Raw genomic sequence first — 15,546 nt, 5'->3', positions numbered from 1 at the left:
TTGAATAACTTCATAAAAAGATTAAAAACTAACAAAACCCAATAATAAGCACCCAGAGTATACATTTAAAATTGATTTCGGGACTGAGTGTTTTTCTGTTTTGAGTGTTTTGGAATAACAGAGGTGAGAAATAAACCAAGAAAAATCAGATGAATGGGAGTAGCTAAGAAACAGTGACATGTCTGGGAGTTTAGGGGTTTGAAACTTACATTAATTAATGTAAACATGTGCGGTTCAAACCAAAGTGACCCGTAGTATTTTCAGCCATCTGAATCTATCCCTGCACTGTGCTGTCCTCTTTCTTGCACCTGCATGCATGTTCAGGGAACTCTTCCACCCCAAAATTAACTCAGCCTGTGCCTCAAAAAGGTGGGAAAAAAGCTGTTGGAAGAGTGGGGGAGAAGCTCAGAGGTCTATTCAAGCTGCCAGTGAGCTGTACCCTTAGTTGAAAATTAGCACTGCTTAGTTTTTAAAAATCTGTCCTTCACCTTACTGTCTGCACCAAAGGGTTCATCCACCTGTCATTCCAAGGCTTTCAGCAGAGTAATGAGTTACAGTAAATCTAAGCTGTGGAGATTTTAAAAAGTATTTATTTATTAAAGAATTCTGTAAATCCATTTTAAATAAAGTGCCATCTTTATTATAGGCAAGTTTATGCATTATAGGGGAAATGAAAATTGGGTTTTTTTCCCCATTTTTAATAGCTTGGTGTGGAGAGTAGTATATAAACGACTCTTTTACTCAAATTAACTTTGAGTTCTAGTAAGTGTTCTTGGTGCATTGCATATGTCACAACTATAAACTGAAGTGGGTACAGCAAATTGAAATACATGATCAATTCAAGAGAAACATCATCTGAATGGATAGGTCAAATTTGTGACTTATCTTGAAATTTCAACTTTTTAAAAAAAATTCTGCTTAAGTGAAATGTAATTTAATAGATAAACAAATCAAGTTTCATGGTGGCTATTGTCATACCAAATGACTACACTTTTCTTCTCCATCAAATCTAAAATAAATGCAATAAAAGCTTATTTCTTGTGCTTGCCTGCTTCATCACTACAAGCCTGCGGTAATGTAAATTTTCACAGTAACTCTATCCTCTGAATTGATGCAACAAGCCAAACACATAAATGTCCCTTCAAGTCTATGCATAAGAATGAAGCAAAGGGGTTTCAAGAGGTGAAAGTCATTATGTATGCACTCACCAATGATCCAAAACAAAACTGATGGAGCTCTCTCTTTGATTTTTATTTTATTTTTTGCGAAGAACTCAGCATGCAACATGGGTTCTAGAATTCTTACTTGTTTATAGCATGTAGGTGCATTGTGGTGGGTGTTTTTGGAAAGGTGATCCACTGTCAGGACATAAAAGTGCCTAAGGTATTTGGGGTTTGATATAAAGTATGCTAAAGTAATATCCTTTGGTAAAAATCTAGGGATTGGGTTGTTCTTTTCATGCAGTTATCATTTCTTTTAAAATGGATGACTCCTTAGGCTGAGTTGTAAATTATATTTTAGATTTTTCTGTCTGTGCTGTTCTTATATATGTTACTATAAATGTTGAACCCTTTTCTATCAAACACAAGCTTGTTTTGAATAGAAATGCCAGCAATATGGTGCATTCCTCAAAAAAGGCAATCTAAAGCATCAGGGCCTAATGCGCAGCCACCAAATAGGATCTCTTTTTTCTTCTGTGGCATAATGTTTAAATTTCATAGATAGGCGGAGGGAGGTTCATATCAGCCTTTTCTCATTAAAGTTCATATAAAATAGATGTAATGCGCCTGTTCAATTTAGATCCTTGTACACAGAAAAGCAGTGGTATATCTTTATGAAATATGCTGTTATGGATGAAAACACGCGAGCTATTTAAGCTAATTTATAGGACTTCATGCTAGATTATTCCTCAATGTAATGATGCAATATGATGATGACCTCTGCATTCCACAGTAATTGGGAGAAATGGTACATTTGAATTGATTTGGATGAACTTTTTTTTTCTTCTTTTAATTAAAAGTTTGAGATGTAGAGTATATCAGAGTATAAATGTAGGAGGTCACATGCAGGCCGTTGGCTGGCAGCTTTGGGAAGTGATTTGAGGTAGCTAGTTAAGGTGGAAGTCACTCCGCATACTCAGTGGACCAGTGGTGACAATGGACTTCCAGGTAGTTATCCTTATCCTCTGTGCATTTTTGTAGAGCTGGAAGATGTGCAAAACAAAAGCAGCCATCATCACGGGGTGGTGGTGGGTGGTTTTTTTTTGGTTTGGGTTTTTTTTTGGTTTGGGGTTTTTTTTGGTAGTAGAGGTCCATGTAATGCTTTGTATCCCAGAGCTACTTTGCAGGCATCAGTGAACACTTGCTGCAAAGCAGGGATTGTTGTGTTATTGAGGGCGGCAGGGTTTGATGTTGCCAGAAGGTTAATAGGCTCCTCAACTTCTCCCTGTCCTGTGGCAAAGAGCACAAGTGTTAGGCTTGGTGGTGCTACAGAGCCAGTGATGGATCTTGGTCCACACTTTCAGCCTTTTTCAAATGCTGCGGCAGAGCAAGCAGGGTTCAAAACTGACTGGTAGGGAAACTTGTGGGTGTGTACATTTGATCTTGCAAGGAGGTTTTCCCTTCCAGCCATCTAGCTCCCATTTTGTGAGGGGCTTCCCCCTCCTCTCTTGCCCTGCCTCCGATGTTGTTCTCTTGAGCAAGTCAGACTTTGCCCTACAAAACCGCAAGCGTTGCCATCTTCAGCAACACCTGGAAACTGCTGAAGTATCCACGTGACCTGATGGACTGCTGGTACAGTCAAAAGGGAGCTCTTCCAAAATGACAGGACAGTCATTTTGATGAGGAAGCAAGACACCTCATGGGAGTCTTTGTACTGGCCCAGGTCTTAAGGCAGGCTTCACCCTAGAGATGAAGGCTGGTTAGAGAACATCGTCATCCGCTTCATCTCACCTGGCAGCTGCTTGATCCAGGAATAAAGTTTGCATCCATAGGTAGACCTTGCCAGTGGTTTCCCCAGATCCAAAAATAGTCTTTTCCTTTTAGCCTGTGGATGTTGTGTGGCATACATGCTCCTTCCCCTCTTCTGAAAGCCTTCTACCTGTCTCTCACCTGGTCTCCAGAGTAAGCACTCAGGTGGGTACGTTTGCATGGAAGCAGGCTTTTGAAACGCTAAAAAGATGAGAGAGTTTGGCCAAATATTCACCCTGAAGGGAAGGGAAGAAAATCTCTGAAGATTTGTTTTTAAAATACAAACAAACTAACCCCCCTCTTTTAATCAGTATTCTTTGCAGCAGTTGTAGTAATGTGTGGTCTAAATATTGGGAGAGGAATTGTATTTGAAAAAATGGTCACAGCAAGATGTTTTTTCCTGCACTTGTTTGTATAATATTCTCCTAAGTCCCTGTAAATAGGCATGACATCATTTAAAGATATTTCCTACAAAATGTAATTACTTAGAATGGAGACCTTTAATGCAGATATTAAAAATCAATGACTGCTTTGTCTTTTCTTTAAATGATACTGTTTAGCATTGTTTGTATTGTGTAATGCCTGCATTGCTCTGCATTATCATAATATGCTCCATTTTCCCTCCTGCCACAGAGCAAGGCAAGTTTTCTGTCATTTGCTGACTACTTAATGTATCTCCAAAAGATTTTATAAAAAGTGTATTCGGCATCGTGTGTATGAACTATAACTGCCAGTGTGGGGAAAAAAAGAACGCAAGGCAATAATGATATAGTGCCATCATAGCTACTATATCATCTGTCTAAAACACCTCTCATCAGCTAATCACAGCTCTTAAAAACCCTTGATTCTGGAATCGGTTTATATTCTAAGCAAGTTTGAATTTTCTTTTAAGAAATTCTAATTTTAATGTATATTATTTGCATTTTTCAGCAAGTTTCAAAGACAATTTTATGTACACATTGAGCATTAAAATAGTTTTCTCCATTGAATTCCCAATGCAGCTGCTGATCTGTTTCTTTGTGCCAAGTCCATTGTTAGTTTGCTTTGTACTGAACTTCATTATGTGAATTTATGTACAATGGGATACTTTGCCCCAAAATAATTGTGTAAGGCATTGTAATGCCAGTTTCAGTATCTTGCCACTTTGTATTGCTGGTAGTATCTCTGGATACAAATACTAGCATTTTCCAAAAATTGATATGCAACGCTAGTTGCTTGCAGCTCAGATTGAATGTTTTCAGCATAGCGTATCAAGAATATTCTAATATTTATAAGCGCATTCAGCAGAATTTTGCTTTACAAAATCTTTTCTAGTGCTGCATAGCAGACACTCTGAATATGGTGGCAACTTCATGAGTTGATGACTATATTTAGGTTAAACAGCCTACACTTTATTTTCAGGTTCAACAGATTGAACATTATAAACACATCTGTCTCCCTGTCCTCATTTACAACGCACAGTATTGAAAAAGAGAGATGTTAATTATTTAATACTGATTGTTTTATTCTTTGAGTTTAATTTCTTTACTATAAACAAGACGTGCTTGATAGGTATTGGGGGACCCAGAGGATAAAATAGTGGCCTGAAAACATTTCTTTTTCTAGTTTCTGCATTAACCTGCTTATGGCTGTGGGCAGATCATTACCCCCACTCCTGTTGTGCTTTTCCCACTCATAAGGTGGGAATAAGGACCTTTTGTCTTCCTGAAGGCTTCTGTAAATCCACAGGTAGAGGAGTGCTTAAAGAAGAACTAAGTTAAAAAACCCAGTGTTAAATAGTGTACAAAGCTTGAAATTTGGGAGGAGCATTTGAGGGATGAGTTTCTACAAATCTGGCCAGTTTAAATATCCATCGATAGCAAGCCTCAAATATTGTATGATTTCCAGCCCCCCCCCCCCCCCTTTTTTTTCTTGAGGCTTACTCAGTAATTTCTTCACTTTTTAGTTCTCCAAAGTGAATGCTCTGCTTTCAAAGCAAGTTCCACTTGCTTTTCTCTTGGGAAGTATATAGAACAAATCCAATTTGATCAGATTTTTGGTTACTTTCATAACTATATCATGAGATAAGAATTTGATCAGCGCGTGCTGGAATGGAAATCCAGGCAATGAAACATATTGATGTTATAAATGCGCACTACAGGGACATCCTTCTTCTATTGTGTTTTTTGTTCCTGTAAGTGAATTATAGTAAAAATTACTGTCTTACCTTGAGGGAGTCACATTTCTCATGGAAAAATTAAGGAGGACTTCTTCCGCGACTATTCTTACCGTGGCCAGTATCAAGAATTAAATTATATGGAAGTTTCATTCCACTTTACCAGACTTTAGAGAGTTTGATAGGAACTAACTTTGAATTGTTCAGATCATTTGTGGGGATACAAAATTACTAAAGTTAATGAAGCATCCATCCACATGAGGCATTATCCTTTCATTTTAACATTTGGGATTCTGTTTTAATGGGCAATAACAAAATGCCCTAGATCCCTGTAGGTTTCACTTTAAATTGTATGCTGCACCCAAGAGAACATGTTCAGTTGTATTTACTTTCCTGTTTATCCATATGAAATTTGTGTGAGTCTTGACTCAGTTTGTCTGAGAAGAGAACTGTTACAAAATGTACAGAGTTCAAGAGTTTCTGGCAAAGGACTTTGGAAGAAGATGCTGTACCACCTGCTTGCCCTTGATGCTGCTCTAGAGTATCTGCATTTCTTTTGTAAATTTATCTGCAAAATACTTTTTTCTTAAAAAGAAATGGTAATATTTCATATTCTGGGTTAAAAATCAGCCAAGATGTACATGCCAATGGGTCGATAAGAACTATTTACATCAGTGGAGGTCCTTCCATTAATTTCATTTGGGTTTGGATCAGGCTCTGTAGTTATATATTTAGTGATGGTATTATTCAAGAGTGAATTGCTGAACGTGTTGCAGAACATCCTGGGACATTCTGGGAACTTGTTTCGGTGTCAGAGATGCTTGAGACTCCTTCTGCTTGTGTTGCAAGCTCATCTGGGGATACCAAGTGCACGCCGTCATTTAAATCACATCCTTCTTCGAATTCCTAATTTTTTTTTCCTAACTTTTTTTTTTTAATTGGTATAAAGCTTTTGCCACAGCTTGTGGCTGGGAGAAAAGAAAGTCTGTTTCTGAGCTACTGGCATGTATTTGCCATCCAGTAGCTGAAGACCTGCAGGGGATAAGAAGGCAGGAATGAACTTAACTTCTTACTGTTTTTTTCTCCTTTTTGTGCTAAGCCACTATACGGCCATCAGTCTCCAGTCAGTACCTTGCTTCATCTAACTGGTAACATCCCTAGTGCTGTTATAAAGGCAAGTTTCATTCCTTGCTTCCTTCCTGGCCAGGAGGAGAATGAGCGCTGAGGGAATAGCATGGGTTGCCTCACACCTCAAGTATGAACATTACATGACGAAGCCTTGCCTGAGCCTCCTGCCGCAGCAGCTCCAGGCCAGTCCTCTGAAGCAGCTGTGCCTCGGATGGGGGTTTTGCCTTTTCTGCTCGTTGTGCAGTGACCAACCTGTGTAATAGTTGCTTAATTCACACAAACATCTTAAAAACATGACAATAATCAAAGTCGTTTAAAGAAACACAGCCCAGTTCCATTATTTATTGATGTCCACAGCTGCCATTGTCTTGGGTATGCAACTTTGCGCATCGCTTCATAGGCAGTTACTTCCTTTTCCTAAGAAAAAGTGATCTTTTTTATATTAATAGCATGACATGCTTCCCCAGCATATGCCTATCTAAGCTAGTTGTTTGTCCTTCTTAGGGTTTAGGACATGATGTTAGCTTCTTGGTAAATCATCTTTTTCCTTTTCTTTTTTTTGTCAGCGCTTTCATATCCTTATATTCATTTTCAACGACTGTTGTCAAGATTGTCTTAATTGAAAAAACATTCGCTGTAACTTTAGCAGCTGTGCTTCTACAGTATAAAATCATGGTAATTGTTTGTGTTCGTTCAATGCAAGGTCACTGTAATGGCGAGTAAATGGTCTCCGTTAATAGGTGGTATTCTCCCTGCTACAGTATCTTGTTGCCTATGAGCTGGAATATTGAGATCTGCTATTTAGTGTATGAAAGAAAAGGCAAAAACCATGTTTGGACTCTTATTTGACTTCTTCCTGTAATTTATTTTTCTGAAACTGCGTATCTTATCTTTGACTTTCTGTCTAGTTGACCAATTGCATTTGTGACTTAATTGCTGAGTTAATGGAATAAGCTTATTTGTATAGCACTCAGGAAGACTCTGGATGATTTACAGAAACATGAAATAAAAAGTATTTTCCCATCACTACAGTATGTACCCATTAAGGGAGAACTCTGTAGACTTTCAGATGTGTACATCTCCAGTTTACCAATTGAAGCTGACATTTCCATTAGATCTTAGAATTTAAATTGGCATCTACTGGGCGCTATATTCTGCCTGTCCTTTTGTCTTAACATTTGTTCCTATTAGTTTCCAAATATGCATGTACATATACGTACACCTTGTTTTATAAATATTATCTGTGATCTCAGCAGAGGTTTTGTCATTGGTGGTCAGCTGGCAGTTTTCGGTGTGCACACATCAGGCAGGTGATACTTTGGGGAAGAGAAAAGGTAATGCTAAAGCTGCTTTGCGCATGGTGGTATGGAAGTGTGAGTTGTGTGCCGGTGGGTGTATTTGCTAAATGTATGACTAAAGTGAGCTGTAGTGACAAGGAAATGTAAGGGTGTAGTTTCTAAAGTACAGAGTTATTGTGCTTACTGGCTTACGGTCTAGTCTCCTTAATACGTTTTAGTAAGTGATGAGCAATGATGTAATTCAACTAGCATATTTTGAACTATTTTAAACTATCAAATTTATTTTGAAGGCTTTTGTCTGTTTTATGGACACTTTTGCATCTACTGTATTGACTAAAATTTGAAGTCTTGATCTTTTAGGCTGCTAATCTTAGATGCCTATTTTTGCCTTCACCTCAAGTGAATCTAAGTTTCTGGAAATTACACATCTAGAGATTGTCTCTGTTCAGAGACACGTGATTCTCCTCTCCTGGCTGTTGCTGTTTATGGAAAAGGTTTCATTCTTCCTGTAGAGGTATTGCTTCTGGTGCTCTCTGTACGCAGCTCCGCTTTTTGATGGCGCTCATTACAGCTTTCAGCAGCTTCATGACTATATTCAGTGTTTGAGTTTCCAACACGAAGTTGTTGCTGGCTAGCCCCTTATTCTCTTTGGGGAAAGATCTGAAAATTTTCTCGAAGTTACAAGTAAGTTATCTATAGATCCCTTTGATTGAGTGTAATGGGGGGCAGATGTTAATTTGTCTTGAGATATACTTCTATTTCATTTATGAGTTGGTTTCTCAAGCCAACACAAAAATACCAAATAGCTGAATTCAATGCTCGCATTCGCTGGCTACACCTGGTAGCGGTTAGAGACAGTTAGAGTAATATGCAGTCGTCTTTAAGGTAAACAGGAATTCAAAGAGAGGTTCATGAAATTTTAAATACTGGTGAGGACTTGCAGCAAAAAAATCTATGGATCTTGTAGCTAGGGAATCAGTTCTTCAACGTTAGCTAGAAGAGCCCATTAGGAAGAGCTGGTTTGGTTTTTTTTTTTCCCCTTCCTCTCTGAACGTACCTGGCATCCATTACTTTGACTTTTATTCTGCAGTTAATAATAAGAGAATTTGAGAGTTGAAAAAGTTATCATGGTTTATTTTGGGTTTTCCCCTTTTTTCTTAACAACTCAGGACATTCAGATATATTTAAAAAAAGTGGGGGCCAGCTGTCTCTCCTCTGGGGGCCATCTGTATCATCTTTCTGGCTGAGTCTTCTGTCCTCTTTTTCCTGTCCAGGCAAATCCTCTGTAGAGAAAGGAATATGTTTTTGTGCCTTGGAAACACAAAGGAGGATCTCATAGATAGCCCTTTCTGCTTCTTAATGCCTTTATCTCTTTTCCATGATTCTTCGTATTTTAAGAAACGGTGATTTCTTTTTTTAAGCTGGAAGTTTTCTGCTTCCTAACAGTTTCTTCATTGAAAGATTAAGTAATGCTTTAACAGAAGGTGAAGCAGAGCTGTTTCAGTTCTCCCCTTTCCAAGACAGAAGAACGTAAATTAAACTGAAAATGCAGTTTCTATTTTGTGTAAACATATATATCCATATGAAAAAAAATTGTCTAAGGATTTTGTATCATACTGCAGTGAAAAGATGCTAGAAATAATTTCCCTATGACGTGGTAAAACTTTTGCATCTGAAAATTTTTTCTTTATCTTTTCTTGTAATTTTGGTGGAAACTTAAGAAAATATTCCAGACTTTCCCGCCCCCCCGCCCCCCCCCCAAGCCTTCTGATTGTTTTCTTATACTTTTTACTTGATCAGTAACCTCAGGTTGTTGAGGTTGCAGGTCAGGAAATCTTCCCCTTCCCAGCACAGCACTTAGCAAAGACTTATTTACATTTCTACGTAGGTACTAAATTCTGCTGAAGTTTTCTTTTTTTCTGAAATAGATATAAGTTTATTAATCTATAATATAGGCATATTAAGAATTTCTATTAAGATAATAAGCACTGTAAAGTATTTGGCAGTGTCAGAAACAAAATATCTGAGGCTACTGAAGAAACATCTGTATTCTTCTGTTGATTCGTCCAAGCAGTGAGTAATCTGCATTATCAAATATGTCCTGTTCCTGCCAGGCGCTGGGTGCCCTTCATTTCCTTTTGAAGCCAAAAGGGATTCAACATGTTGCAGCTTAGGCTGTGATGAATACTAACGTCTTGATATCTGGTAGATCGTTAGTATTTATTTGTAAAATGGAAGCAAAATTAGTTTTGACCTTGAGCTAAGTCAAAAGGTTAATCCATGTCCATTTCCAATCTGGTGCATTAATTGCTCCCTGTCCTCATTGTGTATAGGACAGTAGTTCATTTCAGAGGTAAATCAAACTGTAGGTGATGCTTTGTAGTCATAATTTTGTTCTGTTTGTTTTACTTACAAGTGAATTCCAAATCACTGAATGTGTCTTCATGGGTTCTGTTTTAAATAAATAAATAAATATTTCCAATTTTTTCCCAAATTTATGCATGCATTCTGCCTAAAATCCGTGGGATGCGATATGCTTTATGATACACAGAGGATAAAAATAAGTTTATGCATTTTTCAGTTACTCAAGTATTAGTATTCTTGGCAGCTCTGAATAGGGGGAAAAATGCCAGCGTGAAATTAATAGCTGTTTTGTTTCTTTTATAGCTACACTGTACACATCCTGCATTTTGTTGGGTATATTCCTCAACAGCAGCGTACCAATATTCTTTGAGCTCTTTGTGGAGACAGTCTACCCTGTTCCAGAAGGAATTACCTGTGGAGTTGTCACCTTTTTGAGTAATGTGTTTATGGGAGTGCTTTTGTTTTTCCTCACATTTTACCACACAGGTAAGAAATATAAGCTACTTTGAAAATGCAGTTCTTCATGAAGACGTACCCTTGTCAGTAGAGGGAGGATTTGCACATAAAATTTCTGTTAATAATCAAATGTTTGCATCCCCCTATGTAGCAGCAAGGGAGAAGAACTTTAATTGTTCTTTTCTGTGTGCATGCTAATGAAATGAAATGCTTTAGTGCAAGATGTATATAGTCTACTTAGAATTTGCTGTAGCCAGAAACCATCAAAACACACACTGTCATCATATTTTTATAAAGGCCTGGGTAATGTGACCATTAATAATGTTTGTATCTATGGGTGTTGAAAACCACAATAAAGCTAATCCAGTCTCATGCTTCAGGATGTAAATGTATTGCCCAGGAGGGGCAGAGCAGAAATGCCCCGTTTATGGTCAGCTCTGTTCAGTGGGTTGGACATACCATTGCAGAGGAGAGAGTATCTCTTGACCACTGCTCTAAGATGAAATACTCATTCCTTCAGATAATTTCGTGGCCTAATGAGGCAGGACAGTGTTTTGCTTGATATTGTCATCAGCATCTTCAGACTTTCTCATCTCTCGAGTATTATTTGCTTCCTCATAATTCATAATCGTAACTTTCAACTTGCTATTTAGTAGACTATAATATATATTATTGTTCTAAGCTGTAAAATAAGAACACATTTTGCTTTAAATGGGAAATGGTCTTTATTAATGGTTTTCAAAGATGCAGCTTTTTGGTTTGTATTTTGTTGTCATGGTACACGTTTCCTTCATGATGCAAGATTTGTAAAGCAATGTTTTGCTTTAGAAGCATTAGAAATTGTGAGCTTTTATATATTACCATGAGTGCATGTACTTCTTAAGATGGTGTGTTTTATAACCAAGAGGAGACTGACAAATTTCAGAATGAATTGTGCTTGAAATTATGAAGGTTACAACCTGGGGTAAATTTTCAGCGTGGTTTGTGTGTCTTTCTGCCAGGGAATTACAAGCAGGTTAACCACCCCATTCCAAATTGTGGTCTGTGAACACAAACTGAGAGATTTCTTTTTTTTTTTTTTTTTGGATACTGACATTGAACTGCATCATTGTAAAATCTGAATTCCATCCCTGCTAGCCTTGGGTGGTATGATGTTTAGTCTTTACATTTTAAAGAACGCTTGTATGATTAATATTAATTGGTGTGAACTCTGTTCATATATAGTATTATTTCCAACATTTACACCTGAGCTGAAAAGATTACGCAGAATATTCTGAGAATTTTTTCAGCATTTTATCTGTTGTTCAGAATTACTTAATTGAGGATGTGGGGATACAGTGTTTCACTTCTGACTGAAGAATTATGATAAAGTGAACTGGTTCCCTCGTAAATAGGGTATTTGGGGCCATTTTTTGTCTCTAGTATTTCTTTCCCTAGGAGGTATCAGTAAATACAGGTAAGGATAAACCTGAAATTACTATATCTGTAAGCTTGGAATATTTTCCCTATTTCTTCACAGGAAAAAAAATTAAAAAGTAATTTGTGCTTAGGACGATCCGTTCTCCGTGATGCAGTTTCACAAATGATCGAAAGTACAAGAGCGCTTGTGGTCACTGGGGGGGATCAATGCCAGTGGGTGCTATTGCCACCTTTGATAAAAAAAAGCCTTTAGGAGGTAGATAACGATCTTAAACATTTGTCTTTCATTTGATTCAAAGACATCCTCTAATGGCATTTAAGAAGCTTACGGATAAACCAGAACTCAGTCAAATTCATCTTGTTCCCTTAGTCTTGCTTTTTAGGCCAAATAATCTTTAGTAGTTTTAATTCTGAATTTCTCTCTCTTTGTCCTCATACTCTGATATTGCAAAGGCTGTGAAAGAGCCAAAGCCTGGAAACTTTCCAGTGCACTGACGATTTTGGTCCAGCTAGCGCCGTGGAGATGTAAACCTTTCTAAAGCTCAGCCTCCCTGCTAGTGCTGTGCCCTGAGACCCAAAGCCACAGCCTCTGGAAGCGGTTTCCTTTGCCTTTTCTGCAGGGACTTCCAAAGGAAAAACAAAAGCAAATCGACCTTTAGCTTCACGCGATCAATGTGTTAGCATGCATCACTGGTGCTGTCACAAATTCTGATTACAAAAGACATGAAGGATTCACAAGTTAAATTTGGTCTTTTAGGATATTTGGGTTAAAGTATCTTTAATCCAATTAAGCAAGAGTATTATATGGAAAATAATAGCAAAGCATTTGCCTGTTGACTTCTGGCATCACATAACATGGTCTTCTCCAAGCCTAGGAAAATTTTACTAAGGTTTTAATAAGATTACTGCCTAAACAAATCTGTAAGGGTTTTTGGTGGATGAGGGAGGGTGTTGTTGAAGGTTACTGTTTTTGGAAGGTTGATTTTTTTTTTTTTTTAGGCTTTCTGACTTTTGTCCTTTGCATTGTGTAATATAAATTGTGCTTTTCTTTCAGCAGTATAAATTACAGATTTAAGAAAGTTTTTAAGAAAGCTGAAGTCTTGATATTGATTAAATCAGACCTTGAGGGAGAGTTTAGATTCTGTAAAAATAAATAATAAAGGAAACTTAAAAAAAAAAGAAATAAAGCACCATCTCCAGTAAAATTCATGTTTCTTCAGAAAATTGACAGATTTAAAAAAGAAAAGGAAATTGTGGTGCACTTGTTTAAAAAAAAAAAACAACCCTAAATAAAACTGTTAATTAGTAGTCAAATATCAGACGGTAGGATTTCTTGAATGTGGAACGCAGGCTTTTAAGAGCAGTACATTATGTCTAACAGCTAAAAAGAGGCTTCTGAGGAGCTGTTTGTGCAACTAGTTTTAAATTGAATTGATCGTACTACTTGCAAGTTTCTTCTGAGGAATTGGTTTTCCCTCCTTATACCGTGTAGCAGGTTTGATTCAGAATCAAATCCTCCTTCTTCTTACGCTTTTAATTTGGTTTAGTTTTCAATCCATAGAAATCAAAGAACTAATGAGTAGAGTCTTCAGAAGTGGTTTATTCTCCATTAGCAATGATAGATTTTTTTTTTTCCTCGTTCTCTTCATTGACAGGTTGAATAAGGAAGATTAACATTAGCTGGAGGCATTGATTTTTTATATATATATATATATATAGATAACTTTATATATACATAAGGCATCCATGGAGAAGTCACATAGACCGTGTTAACCGTCTATCAATTGAGAGCTGTCAGGGTTTTGTTCAGAACACAGAAATTTCTTTCAAACCCACCATCAATCAAAGTTTTGGTCGCTTTAAACACAGAACTTGTTTGATAACTCTGAGGTTGGGTCTGTTTTCTGCTTCACAGAGTTTTCGTGGTTCAACTGGTGCCTGCCAGGATCGTGTCTGCTCAGCCTGCTCCTCATCCTGTGCTTCCGCGAGTCCTATGACAGACTCTATCTCGACGTTGTTGTCTCTGTGTGATAACACTGGACTGGTGAGGGGATGGAAGAGGCTGGAAGTCAGCTTTGCAGTCTGCACATCTGCCTGGATTTGCACGGCTGAACAGCGGACAAACAGAAATTACAAGACTTAATTGTCGCTTTATTAGAGAGAGTGAGCAACAGACTGTTCTTACCTTCAAGACTATCTTGATTTGCGATAAACATGGAACTTGAGTGGTGATAATGATGCCGAAATGCACAATGAGAATATATCTGATGTACAGGTCCCGGTGTCAGAGCTGGGGCTCTCTATTTAAAAGGCTGTTGTAGCAGTGAGGTATACAGTTGTGTGTGCGTGCATTGCGTGCGTGTGTGCCGGCTCAAGGTTGTACACACTGGGGTACCAGTAATCATCAGAGTCTTCTATCAGAATAGAAATAGTAAAAAATCTTAACAAAAGGGACAAAAAAAAAAAAGATAAAAGGAAAAAAATACATCTTCTTTTTTAAAGATCTTTTAAATTGCCAGTCATTTATATAATGAATGTCCAGTGAACAGTTAAGCTCAAACTATTTGGTGCTTGTACACTACATTTACATTCTAATAAAGTGATTTCTGATATAAGACGCTGGTACCAGGGTTTTTAGCCATACTAAATATCCCAAACAACCCTTGCAGTGTTGTTAGAAGTGTTTGTTATCACCCTGGAGCACATGTAAACGATAGCTTTAGCTGCCACTGAAACCCAACTTGCACCTGCAGTTGCCTCTGAAATACCACCATGGTTCTGTATCTCCTGAACATGGAGCATCTGTGGTATCTCAGAAGTTTTCTGGAGAGTCACTCTTGGTAAATGTTGTTGTTTTAAAGGCCACCACTGTGTCACCTCTTCATCCCCTGTCTCCAGTACTGCCTTTTTTACTGTGAATACCTGTTAGTGCCACTGAATACTGTGGGTGGGCATATCCGAGTCCCACTAGTTCTTTTCTGATACTCTAAGGTGTGCATGGTTTTTAGGATTAGTTTATGATTGAGGGTGCCTAAACAATATTGTTTGTTAACCCAAGTCTTTAAAATCGTAGTTTCCTAAAAAAAACCCAACCAAACAACAACTTTCTAGTTGATGAGGTGCCCTGATGGTGAAATGACAATGAGTTTGACAATGAGAAATAACTCATGAATTTTGGCATAATACGGGAAATACAACGCCAGCTCTTTTTATCAGTACTAATCTGTGGTCATTCTGGCCCTTACTTGAACATAAATATTAAAGACACTTTGAATAGTTTTTTAACTCAATTTTAAACCTGCTAATAATGTCTTAATTATATTCTTAGATTTCAGTTCAGCATCATTTACAGTATTTCCATGTGTGTGTTCTGTGCTTTGTGTTAGGGGTGTGTGTTTTTGTCTGTGTGTGCGTGCGTATTTATTATCTATGTATACACAAGTAAAACATATATATATATCTTTTATATATAAGTTATATAAGGGTATGTGTTTACATAGGTTTATTTTAAGTAATCATGTCCCTGGACGGTGGTATGCCACTGTTTGTAACTAAACCCATCACTGCTGTGAGTGGAAAAGCATACACACACTGTCTGCGACATGAAGTTTTTTTCGGGGGGTGAATGATTTCCTGCTGTAGCAGTTTTAGGCAGGGGGTGTGTGCACGTGTTGGAGGAGGCTGGTGTGCAGGGTTCTGTGTCTGTAGAAGTCGTAATCAAATGCCCTTTGCTCTTGTGCGGGGCTCTTTTCTGCCA

At 37.7% G+C, this 15,546-nt stretch overlaps 1 protein-coding gene across 1 annotated transcript in view; it reads left to right on the top strand.

Moving 5' to 3' along the window:
- The window catches only part of SLC49A4 (solute carrier family 49 member 4), a 65,115-nt gene extending 50,866 nt beyond the window's left edge, over positions 1-14,249 (top strand). Inside the window, exons 8-9 of the mRNA XM_059820524.1 lie at positions 10,218-10,400; positions 13,705-14,249. Coding sequence (XP_059676507.1) covers positions 10,218-10,400; positions 13,705-13,820 — 299 coding nt within the window. The 3' untranslated portion in view covers positions 13,821-14,249. The remainder of the gene's footprint in view (positions 1-10,217; positions 10,401-13,704) is intronic.
- The last annotated feature ends 1,297 nt before the right edge of the window (positions 14,250-15,546 follow it).

The sequence above is a fragment of the Gavia stellata genome, chromosome 8 (assembly GCF_030936135.1).
Source record: "Gavia stellata isolate bGavSte3 chromosome 8, bGavSte3.hap2, whole genome shotgun sequence".
NCBI classification, from domain to species: domain Eukaryota; kingdom Metazoa; phylum Chordata; class Aves; order Gaviiformes; family Gaviidae; genus Gavia; species Gavia stellata.
This window is presented reverse-complemented; position numbering and strand designations above follow the sequence as displayed.